At 49.3% G+C, this 12,500-nt stretch overlaps 1 protein-coding gene across 1 annotated transcript in view; it reads left to right on the top strand.

Moving 5' to 3' along the window:
• Positions 1-12,500, top strand: part of fmnl1a (formin-like 1a) — a gene marked incomplete at both ends in the record, with an annotated part of 21,706 nt that overhangs the window by 6,606 nt on the left and 2,600 nt on the right. Inside the window, 6 exons of the mRNA XM_080524900.1 lie at positions 1-247; positions 464-588; positions 739-941; positions 1,123-1,357; positions 1,487-1,555; positions 1,663-1,743. The exon at positions 1-247 is cut by the window's left edge and continues 303 nt beyond it. Coding sequence (XP_080381026.1) covers positions 1-247; positions 464-588; positions 739-941; positions 1,123-1,357; positions 1,487-1,555; positions 1,663-1,743 — 960 coding nt within the window. The remainder of the gene's footprint in view (positions 248-463; positions 589-738; positions 942-1,122; positions 1,358-1,486; positions 1,556-1,662; positions 1,744-12,500) is intronic.

The raw sequence follows: 12,500 nt of genomic DNA, 5'->3' as shown, positions 1-12,500 counted from the left end.
TCTGTTCCTTCTCCCCCTCCCCCTCCTCCTGCACCGCCTCTCCTATCTGCTGCTCCCCCACCCCCACCCCCTCCACCTCCTCCACCCCCACCTGGCTGCCCTCCCCCACCTCCACCTCCTCCTCCTGGTGGAGGTCCACCCCCACCCCCACCACTGCCTGGTGGAGGTCCACCCCCACCCCCACCACCACCTGGTTCTGGACCTCCACCCCCTCCAGGAGGCCCACCTGCTACAGACAGCTCTGCAGGTAAGGAGATCACTGTCCACTCTCTCTAAAGGGTCAGATTAGGTGTCAGATTATGCGTCAGATCATGGGTCAGATTATGGTCAACTGTGATTAACTAAGTGTGATTGATAGACTCTCATGCGCTCTCTCTCTCTCTCTCTCTCACCGCCCCTCTCTCTCCCTTTTTCTCTCTCTCTCTCTCTCTCAACCCGCCCCCCCCCCCCCTCTCTCTTTCAGGGGTTAAAAGCAGGAAGCCTATCAAGACAAAGTTCACGATGCCGTCGCTCAACTGGCAGGCACTGAAGCCCAGCCAGGTCACAGGCACTGTCTTCAATGAACTGGATGATGAGCAGGTGTTAGGGGTAAGGCACAGAGGTTTTTCCTTTGTCTATAATATTCTCCACCTCTCCTGTCATTCTCTCTCTCTCTCTCTCTCTCTCTCTCTCTCTCTCTCTCTCTCTCTCTCTCTTCTCTCGTCCTCTCTCTCTGAACCCGTCTCTCTCTTGTCCTAGGAGTTGAATATGGATAAGTTTGCGGACCTGTTTAAGACCAAGGCCCAGGGTCCTCCTGCAGACTTGTCCAGTCTCAAGGTGAAGGTCACGAAGAAGCCCTCCAACCAGGTGTCCCTGATCGACACCAACAAGGCTAAAAACCTGGCCATCACGCTTCGGAAGGCAGGCATGAGCCCGGCGGACATCTGCACTGCTATAGAGGCGTATGGACCTATTTCTGTGTATTCTGTATTCTCTGTTCTCTTTCATCCAAAACCCCCTACACTAGATCTCTCAATCACTCCCTCATTATCTCCTTATAGTTTATCGTTCTTCCTCCTCTCTCTCTCTCTTTCTCTCTCTCTTTCTCTCTCTCTCTCTCTCTCTCTCTCTCTCTCTCTCTAGGTACGACCTGCAGGCGTTATCATTGGACTTCCTGGAGCTGATGGAGAGGTTTGTGCCTTCAGACTATGAGCTCAAACTGCTCCAGAACTATGAGAAGGAGGGCCGTCCACTGGAGGTTCTGTCAGACGAGGACCGCTTCATGATTCTCTTTGGGAAGATCCCTCGTCTGAGCCAGCGAATCAGCACCCTCACATTCATGGGCAACTTCCCAGAGACAGTGAAACGCCTGCAGCCGGTCAGTCTGTCACTCAATGTACTTTTGACTCTGAGCTCAAGTGATGATGTTCATTCTGAATTCAATTGAATCTCTACAACAATGTTGACCTTATGACGAAAGGATCATTCAAGCTTTCTTTCCTCACAGCAACTGGACTCCCTGATCACAGCATCGATGTCCATTAAGTCCTCAGATAAGCTGAAGAAGATCTTAGAGGTCAGTGGCGTCTCTTCCAATGACCGGGCTTCCAGTGCTTTTCACAAACTTACAGTGTTTTTTAAAAACTGTGTGTAAACATGCCAATCTCCTCTCCCTTCTTCCAGATCATCCTAGCTTTTGGGAACTACATGAACAGCAGTAAGAAGGGTGCAGCATCTGGGTTCCGCCTGCAGAGTTTGGACCTGGTGAGTATTCCTCTTCCTATTGAAGGGGCAGAATTCAATGTGACACATTGGCTGTGTTCCAAAATGTGTTCTTGCACTCTATCTAGAGCAGGGGTGGGCAATTACTTTTCACAATGGGCCACATGAGAAACCGGGACTATTGTGGAGGGCCGGACCAGTAGGCTGAACTTAATTCTGCTCAATATTACTTGTATCGCTTTATAAAAAAGCAGTAAATGATATGGTTTTGACTAGCTGCTACTGGTAAGAATACATGTTACGATAATGAAATGAACGCTATACGCTATGAAAATGTGGAGTAGGTCAAATATAGAAGAGCAAGAGGACTCATTTAAACACAGGGAAGTATGCAGCTATAGTTTTGACCTTTTGCAACATCAGTTTGTGCCTATTATTTATTAACATTACATACATACAACATTACGAGTCACAGTGTAGTATTTCTACCTTCTGAAATGATGGCTAGGACTGGTGATATCAAGCGAAAGGTTCTTTATATACAAATCTGCTGACATACACTTGTGATCACTTTCTTTTTCAATAAAACGAGCTATTAGATATTCACTTTCAATTCAATGTACAATTCACATTTCTCAAAACCAACAAACTGTCAACTTATATGACGTCTTTCTACAAGACATTCTGGAACCTGCAGTTCTTCTTCTTCTTAGCTAATACAACATAAATATACTTCTGTCAATCAATCATGTAACATATTTATCAATCTCTTTTAACTGTGAATCAATCATGTAACATATTAATCAATCTATTTTAACTGTGAATCAATCACATTTTCAGACTTTTATTCTGAAATATATTTTCTCTGACTTTTATTTAGAAAATACACATTTCAGACTTTTATTCAGAAAATTATTTTTTGCAGACTTTATTCTGAAACTTTTTTCCAGACTTTTATTCTGAAATAAAAGAAATTCAGACTTTTATTCTGAAACATTTTTTCAGACTTTCATTCAGAAATATTTTTTTTCAGACTTTTATTCAGAAATAAATGTTTTCTGACTTTTATTCTGAAAGATTTTTTTCAGACTTATTTTGAATAAAACAAAATCTGACTTTTATTCAGAATTTTTTTTTCTCAGACTTTTATTCTGATTTTTTTTTACAGACTTTTATTCTGAAATATTTTTTTCTGACTTTTATTCTGAAAAAAAAAACAGACTTTTATTCTGAAATAAAACATTTTCAGACTTTTATTCTGAAATAATTTTTTTCTGACTTTTATTCTGAAAATATTTTTTTTTCGACTTTTATTCTGAAATAATTTTTTCAGACTTTTATTCTGAAATATTTGATTATTTCATTATACACAGCATACCTGGAGCGACCCGGGACAGTAGGAGGAGTTACGTGTCATAAGAGCACTTCACTTGGACACTACTTAATTTCCAATCATAGTGGAGGTATGATATATGGCTGTATATAGGCCAGCGGTTCCCAAACTTTTTCAATCAGGCCCCCCTTGGGTAATTGGAAATATTTTCGAGCCCCCCCTAACCCGGTCCCCACCTAGAATGATATAATTAATTGTATAAAGTTGTAAAAACATTACATTTTCTCTTCTAATAATAACAAGACATATATCCAACTATAGTTTTATATTTTATTATGGGTTGAAAAGGAACATAAGTGCTTGGCAAATGATCCTGTGCCACTGAAATATTCAAAATATCAACATTAACTAATTTCTACTGCATCACTATTCTTACTCCTCACATTCCTATCACAATTACGATCAATGACTTGTGTGTGCTTGCTTTGCCTTGCAAATCTTCTCAAAGCGGGGTTGTTGTTTTGAGACTGCCACTCTCAGTTCATTCTCAATGTTCAACTTCGACCTGTATTTGCTTTTGAACAGCTTTTCAACAGCAGAAAAGCCTATCTCACACAGGTACGATGTTGCAAAAGGCAGCAGTTGTTACATATAGGCATATGTTAGTAGCCTGTGTTACAGGGACAACTAGGGGTGACCTGATAATGTTGCATGTAAGACCCGGATGTTGTATGTGGGCGTGCGCGGGAGGAACCGCAGTTTAATAAAAGTCATACTGAAACATGGAGTCAGAAGCGGGATCTAAGTAAAAATAAAAATAAAATAAAGACGCTTAAAGAAATAAAACGCCATGGCAAGCAACAGCATCCCCGCGCCCGATGGTATGCGCATGACTGGTGATCTGGCGAAAAACGGGGAAGTTTTCCGTGCAGAGTTTGAGGACTTTTTGCTCGCTACCGGACTGAGCGAGAAGTCGAAGCTGATCAAGGCAGCCACGCTGAGACGGCTGATGGGAAGTGAGTGCCGTCATGTGTACACACATAGCCTCACGTTGACGGAGGATGAACAGAAGGACCCAAAAGCGATTATTTACAGGAATGCCTCCTGAGCAACGACTCCAGGCGGATGTGGCAGGGGGTTCAGCAGATGACAAACTTCAGAGCCAACAGGCTCACAGCCGCAGAGGACGACCCCCTGCTGGCGGGAAAGCTGAACACCTTCTACGCCCGGTTCGACGAGGGGCGAACGGAGGTAACCGCAACACAAACACCACTCTCTCCAGCTCTCAGCAGCCTCACCCTCACAGAGCATGAGGTGAGACGCGTACTGAAGGCGGTGGACCCCAGGAAAGCCTCGGGGCCGGATGGCGTCCTGGGACGGTTGCTGAGAGACTGCGCCGACCAGCTGGCCGGGGTTTTCACCAACATCTTTAACCAGTCCCTGTCCCAGGCCACCGTCCCACCCTGCCTGAAAACCTCAACTATCATCCCAGTCCCGAAGAAAAGCACGGTGAGCTGCCTAAACGACTACCGCCCGGTGGCACTCACACCAATCATCATGAAGTGCTTCGAGAAACTAGTCCGGGCCCACATACTCACACGCCTCCCGCCCAACCTGGATCCATACCAGTTCGCCTACAGAGCCCACAGGTCCACAGAGGACGCCATAGCGACGACTCTCCACGCCACTCTATCCCACCTGGAGAGGGGAAACAGCTACGCGAGACTGCTCTTCGTGGACTTCAGCTCCGCCTTCAACACCATCCTTCCAGACAGGCTAGTGACCAAACTACTAGACCTGGGTCTATCACGCTCTATATGTGCGTGGATCAAGGACTTCCTGACCGACCGCCCCCAGAGGGTGCGGGTGGGCCCCCACACCTCCACAGCCCTCAGCCTCAGCACTGGGTCCCCCCAGGGCTGCGTGCTAAGCCCCATCCTCTACAACCTCTACACCCACGACTTCACCCCCGTCCACCCCAGCAACTACATCGTAAAGTTTGCAGACGACACCACCGTGGTGGGATGTATCTCGGGGGGGGACGAGGCGGCGTACAGGGATGAGGTAGAGCAACTGAGCAAGCTGTGCAAGGTTAACAACCTGCTGCTAAACAAGTCAAAGACCCAGGAATTCATCGTAGACTTCAGGAGGAAAAAGTCCGAGATCCAGCCCCTGCTCATCGACGGAGAGAGCGTGGAGAGAGTCTCAACCCTCCGATTCCTGGGACATCACATGCGGGATGACCTGGCCTGGAAGGACAACACAAAAGGCACCATCAAGAGGGCACAACAGCGGCTATACACCCTGAGATGCCTCAGGAAAGAACACAACAAGCAGGAGATACTGGTGGCCTTCTACCGCGGCGCAGTGGAGAGCATCCTCACCTACGGCATCTGCAACTGGTTCTACAGCTGCACAACAGCGGAGAGAAACGCGCTACAGAGAGTCGTGAGAACAGCACAGAAGATCACCGGCGTCCCCCTCCCCTCTCTGGAAGAGCTGTACAACACACGCTGTCTCAGGAAGGCCTCCAAGATCTCCAGGGACCCGACCCACCCTGGGCACATACACTTTATCAGGCTGCCCTCGAAAAGGAGGTACAGGACCCCGGCCGCTAAGACAAACAGACTGAAGAACTGCTTCTACCACAGGGCCGTCAAGGCCTAAGTTCTGGGCCCAGGACAGTCTGGACGGATTGTATGGCAGCTAGTGCTGAGGCACAAACATGTACATTTCAAGCCTGCAAACTGTGACACTTTAAATAACGTGAAAAAATACTTTTGTGCAATATGACAACCCTAGTTGACTATCTGTGCAGTATAGTACAGTGGATTGTGTACATAGCCTTTATTTATGTAAACCAGCTCCTTACCTTCTTGTGATTTTATTCTTTTTCTAAAAGTGTTTTTTTTTTTCCTTTCCTAACACCAGGGGAGCCACCCCTCCTAAATTTCGTTGTTTGGTACCTGTACTGTAGCAATGACAATAAAGTCCATTCATTCATTCATTCATTCATTCATTCATTCATTCATTCATACTTCAAACCGGCGAGAAACGTCATTTATGAGAGGTACATGTTTGGAAGCTGCAAACAAGAGGCTGATGAGCCAATAGACAGTTTCCTGACAAAGCTTAAGGAGAGAGCATTGTCATGCGAATACCGTGCGCTGAAGGACGAGCTGGTTCGTGACAGGCTCGTGCTGGGTGTTGCGAGTGAGGGCACCAGGAGGCGTCTGCTACGCGAACGTGAGTTGACGTTACACACAGCGACTGAAATCTGTAGGCTCGCTGAGCTAACCGAGAGACACATGAGAGTGATGGCCCCGCTAGAACAGACGGACAATGTGAATGCCGCGGACAGGCAGAGTGAGAGGCGCGCACATCAAAGGAAAACCGCGCCAGCGGAGAGAGAGCCACAGTGGAGCTGCAAATACTGTGGAGGCAGCCACAAACGGGGCAGGGAGCAGTGCCCAGCCTACGGTAAGACATGCCGGATATGTGGCATAGCAAATCACTTTGCCAAGGTATGCCAGGCTGGCAGCAAGGCTGACAAAATAAAAAAGTGAATGTGCTTGAAAATGATGAGCAAAGAGAAGATGACTCAGATACTGATGATAGACTGTTTCTAGTAACTGAATGTGTCAATACTGCAAAGGCCCAGCAGGGGCGCAAGTGGTTTGTGAATCTATGCCTGAATGAGAAAAGGCAACAGTGTCAGCTGGATACAGGCTCCACCTGCAATGTCATGGGCCGCAAGATTAAAGAGAAGCTGTCACCCAGAGCGGCGCTAGGCCCGAGCGCAGCCAAGTTAAAGTTATACTCTGGGGAAATCATGCCATCACTGGGGAAATTCCACACTGAATGTGTCATCCGGGGAGAAAAGCACAACCTCACATTTGAAATAGTCGACACAGAGCAAAAGCCCCTTCTCGGGGGGGGGCACATGCGAACGTCTGGGCCTCGTATCCTTCACCGTTCCAGATGAACTCCACACAGTTGATGCAAGCCAAGCTGTGCCCCTCACCAAAGATCAGCTGCTGAGAGACTATCATGACGTCTTCAATGACCCAATCGAGTCAGTCCCGGGCGAGATACACTTCGAGCTGGATCCTGATGTGACGCCGGTGCAGTGCGCGCCGAGGAATGTTCCAGTGGCCCTGAAGGCGAGAGTCAAGGAGGAACTTGACAGACATGTCAAGGTCGGCAACATTGCGCCGGTGACTGAGCCGACAGCATGGATAAGTAACATGGTGACTGTCGCAAAGCCAGAGAAAATAAGAATCTGTATCGATCCAAAGCCTCTCAACCGAGCGCTGCTGAGGTCTCACTACCATATGCCTACGCTGGAAGATGTGTTGTACAAGTTGCCCAAGGCTCGCCTCTTCACGTTGGCAGACGCTCGTGATGCCTTTTTACAGTGCAAGCTTGACGACGCGAGCATCCGTCTGACGACCTTCTGGACACCGTGGGGTCGGATGAGATGGCTCAAGCTCCCTTTCGGAGTCTCAGTAGCGCCTGAGATCTACCAGCGCAAGCAACACGAGCTGCTATCGGGCCTGGCCGGCATCGAACCGATCGCGGATGACATCCTGGTGGTCGGGTGTGGCGATACGGATGCCGAGGCCGAACTGGACCATGACAGAAACTTGAGTGCTCTCATGGAACGATGCAGAGCAGTGGGACTCAGGCTGAGTGAACGCAAGCTACAGTTCAAGCTCAAAGCCGTACACTTCCACGGCCACATTCTGTCCTCGGAGGGACTGAAAATCGACCCAGAGAAGACACGGGCCGTGCTGGAAATGCCGACACCCACCGACGTGAAAGCAGTGCAGCGCTTTATTGGGTTCGTGACGTACCTTGCAAAGTTTCTGCCAAAGCTCTCGGAGGTCTGTGAGCCGCTCCGCAGGCTCTTGGATAAGGACGTCATGTGGCACTGGTTGCCCAAACACGAAGTTGCAGTGCGCGGAGTGAAGCGTATGGTCACCTGCACGCCCGTCCTCAAGTACTATGATATCACAAAGCCTGTCACGGTCCAGAGCGACGCCAGCATGACCGGGCTGGGGGGCTGTTCGTTACAAGGGGGACAGCCGGTGGCTTTTGCATCGAGGGCACTAACGCCGACAGAGCAAAACTACGCTCAGATTGAGAAGGAGTGTTTGAGCATAGTCTTTGCCTGCCAGAGATTCCACCAGTACCTGTATGGCAGGGAGGCTATCACTGCAGAAACAGACCACAAGCCGCTTATCACAATATTCAAGAAGCCCCTCCTGAGCGCACCGAAACGTCTCCAAGGCATGTTGCTGCAGCTGCAAAGCTACAATCTGGATGTTGTGTACAAGCCGGGCCCCGAGATGTATGTCAGCGACACTCTGAGCAGGGCCACGCCCCCGTGCCGTGGGTCTGACACCCCGTACGTGCAGCATGCTGTGTGCGCCGTGAACAGCACCCAGGCCGGATATTCACAGCTGGACCAGGCGCAGCACCTGGACGTTACGGCTTTCAGATTCCACCAGATTGTGCAGCACACAGAGACGGATGATGTGCTTCAGGAGCTGGCATCTGTGATCCTCAGTGGCTGGCCAGATTTAAAGAGGACACTCCGCTGGCAGTGCGGGAATACTGGCACTTCAGAGACGAGCTGAATGTTCAAGACGGAGCGTTGTACAGGGGACAGTGCGTCGTCATACCAAAAGCCATGAGATCTGAGCTGCTCAAACGCATACACGCTAGCCACATTGGTGGGGAGGCGTGTTACAGACGGGCCAGGGATACGCTCTTCTGGCCGAACATGAGAGCGGAGATAAAGGACTTTGTGGCGAACTGCTCCGCATGCAATGAGTACGCACGGGTCCAGCAGAAGGAACCGATGATGTCGCATGACATACCGGTGCGCCCGTGGCAGGCAGTGAGTATGGACGTCTACTCATATGCGGGCAAGGACTTTCTCATTATTGTGGACCAGTATTCGGATTTCTGGGAAATCGACCAGCTGCCAGATCTGTCTGCTGACACGCTCATCACGCGCTGCAAAGCTCAGTTTGCACGTTATGGGCAGCCAGAGAGGGTGGTCTCGGACAACGGCCCACAGAGGGCATGCGAACGGTTCAGGAAGTTTGCAGCGAGCTGGGGGTTTGCCCATGTCACATCCTCACCCCGACATCCTCGATCCAACGGCAAGGCTGAGTCGGCCGTTAAGATTGTCAAGTCACTCTGCAAGTGGGCGAAATTGGATGGCACGGATGCGTGGATGGCCATCCTTCACTGGCGCAACACACCCACAGAGGGGTTGGACAGCAGCCCGGCCCAGCGCTTAATGGCACGCAGGCTCAAAACTTCACTGCCCGTCGCGGACAGCCTGCTTCTACCACGTGTGGTGGACGGAGTGGCAGAGAAGCTGCGGTGGAAACGGCGGGTCGCCAAGTCATTCTATGACACGTCTGCCAGAGACCTTCCAGAGCTGGATGTTGGAGATCACATTAGGATGAGGCCTCTGCCAGGTGATCGCACAGGGCGGTGGCGACGAGGCCAGTGCCTCCAGAGAGTCGCTCCCCGCTCGTTCGTGGTGGATGTGGACGGCACACTGTACAGAGTACAGACGCAACCGAGTGGATCTGCGTGTTGCAGAGCGCTCAGCTCAAGCGCAACAGACAGACATTCTACGGCCTGAGCGGAGCAGTCCTGACCAGACCCAGGTTGCTGGGGAGACTGCCTCAGCCGAGACACGGATTGTCTCAAGTCGGGGGGAAACAGGCGGCGAGGTACATCCTCGTACACCAAGGGCACCGGCGACGCCGGGGGGTCCTGCCACGGCAGGCCAGGGTGTCTACTCACGGAGTGGTCGCCTGTCACGGCCGCCACAACGACTGGACTTATGACTTGAAAAAAAAGGAAGGGGTGAGTAAAGGGACAGCTCTTCTCGGACTGTTTTGACTTTGCCTCAGACGGCTGTACTGGACTGTTGTTCTTTGTTCAGGAAAAAATAAAAAATAAAAAATAGGGGAATAATGCAATGTTGTAATGCTATTGTTAATGTTTGGGATTGTTATTGTCAATGGAATTGCAGACGGAGATGCAAGCATGTCATTTGCAAACAGCTAAAGGAAAGGAGATGTTACATATAGGCATATGTTAGTAGCCTGTGTTACAGGGACACCTAGGGGTGACCTGATAATGTTGCATGTAAGACCCGGATGTTGTATGTGGGCGTGCGCGGGAGGATCCGCAGTTTAATAAAAGTCATACTGAAACAGCAGTATTCCCACAGCTTTCTGTCCAATGAGAGGGTAGTCCTTCTCCACTCCAATCCAAAACCCAGCCAAAGTCGTGGATGTGAACTGCAGCCTCATGGTTGACTCTGAAGTCATGTCGATGTACTGTTCCTCTTCCGCAGTGCTGAACACGGCAGGTGGTGGTGCAACAAATGGATCTCTAATCCAGTCGTATTTGGCACTGTCATCCACAGAGAAGTATTTCTGGAAGCTTTGTTTCAGGGCTGAGATGTGCTCTCTCATACATGGAACCACTGTGCTCTGCAGCTCATTGGTCTCGATGAATGCCTTCAGATTCCCAAATGAGTCGATGTCCCCCTGTTCAAGTCTCCTGCCCCACATGTCCAGTTTCCGTGTGAAAGATTGTATCCTGTCTGCCAGATGTGGAAGGTGTGTGTTGTTGCCCTGCAACTGTAGATTCAATTCATTGAGCTTCTCAAACATGTCGCTTAGGTAGGCCAATTTCATGAGGAAGTCTTCATCATTAAACTTGCTGGCAAGTTCGTTCCCTTACTCCTCCAAGAAGATTCGGATCTCATCTTTCAGCGATAGCACCCTGGACAGCACCTTTCCGCGAGAGAGCCAACGCGACTCGCTGTGAAATAGCACGGCTGTGTGCTCGGAGCCCATCTCCTCGCACAAAGCGGAAAAAATGCGAGCTTTCAGTGGTCTTGTTTTTATGTAATTGACGGTGGTGATAACATCAGACAAAACGTCATTCAACTCTGGACTCAGCTGCTTTGACGCGAGTGCCTCCCTGTGCAACGCGCTTGATGAGCGTCTGGAGCCCTCCCCGTTTTCCTGCCATGGCCTGGGCACCGTCGGTGCATATCCCCACACAGTCCTCCCATTTCAGATCGGCTTCACTCAGGTATTTGTCTATGATTTTGAACAGTTCATCAGCTGTTGCTCTGTTTGGGACATAGTTGCAAAATAGCAAATCCTCGCTCAAACCCTCCGCATCAATGTGTCTGACATACGCTATTAACAGACAGTCCTTGTTACTATCTGTGGCCTCGTCTACCTGGAGCGCAAAGCGTTGGTCTTTTATTTTCTCAACAAGCTGCTCTTTCATGTCTTCTGAGATGTCATTGATGCGTCTCGCAATAGTGTTGTTTGATAGGGGGATAGCTTTGAGTTTTTGGGCTGTTGCCTCGTCTATCATATGTGAAACCATATCTATCGCAGCAATGAGTATTAACTCCTCAGCGATGGTGTGTGGTTTTTTAGACTGGGCGATACGATATGCCACTTTGTAGGAGGCAAGTTGAGCATTAGACGTAACAGATGCTGTTTTAACGAAACGGCTCTGCTGACCACGGTATTCTTGGAGTTTTCTCTTGAAGAAATCGAGGGGCTTCTTCAAATCAGTCGGGTGTGTGGTCTCCAAGTGACGTTTCAACTTGCTAGGCTTCATGCTATCTGCCGCTAAAGTTTTGAGACAGAGGACAGTGGTCGTTCCTCCGCACCGACCACATTAGACGTGAAGCCCAGGGAGAGGTATGTATCGTCATACTTTCTTGACTTTGGCTTTGGGACGTTTGTCATGGGCTCCTTCGCTTTTCGTTTAGCTTCTGGCTCTTTCATAAACTTATCCATTGTTGTTGTTGCTGCTAGATAGCTGGAATGATGGGGAGGGAGAGCGCGCGTCAATGACGTGAATGGAGCCCCCCTGGGCTCGCGCCCCCTCGCTGCCTCTGTTACAGTTTATGGCCTGCGCTCCATTCAGGTTCTCATTTTTATTATAAAATCATCCAACGCCCACAACACCCCTGATGGTAACCTTAAGCAAGCAGTGTTTGTTTACAGCTCTTGTGTGTGCATTTTTCCCCCTCCCATATTATTTCTGCGCCCCCCCTGCAGTACCCCCGCGCCCCACAGTTTGGGAAACACTGATATAGGCTATATATTATACATACACTCTCTAGGTTGAGTCTCTCTAGGTTGAGTCTCTCTAGGTTGAGTCTCTCTAGGTTGAGTCTCTAGGTTAAGTCTCTCTAGGTTGAGTCTCTAGGTTAAGTCTCTCTAGGTTGAGTCTCTAGGTTAAGTCTCTCTAGGTTGAGTCTCTAGGTTAAGTCTCTCTAGGTTGAGTCTCTAGGTTAAGTCTCTCTAGGTTGAGTCTCTCTAGGTTGAGTCTCTCTAGGTTGAGTCTCTAGGTTGAGTCTCTAGGTTGAGTCTCTCTAGGTTGAGTCTCTCTA

This window comes from Nansenia antarctica (genome assembly GCF_963989245.1).
Source record: "Nansenia antarctica genome assembly, chromosome: 2".
NCBI classification, from domain to species: domain Eukaryota; kingdom Metazoa; phylum Chordata; class Actinopteri; order Argentiniformes; family Microstomatidae; genus Nansenia; species Nansenia antarctica.
This window is presented reverse-complemented; position numbering and strand designations above follow the sequence as displayed.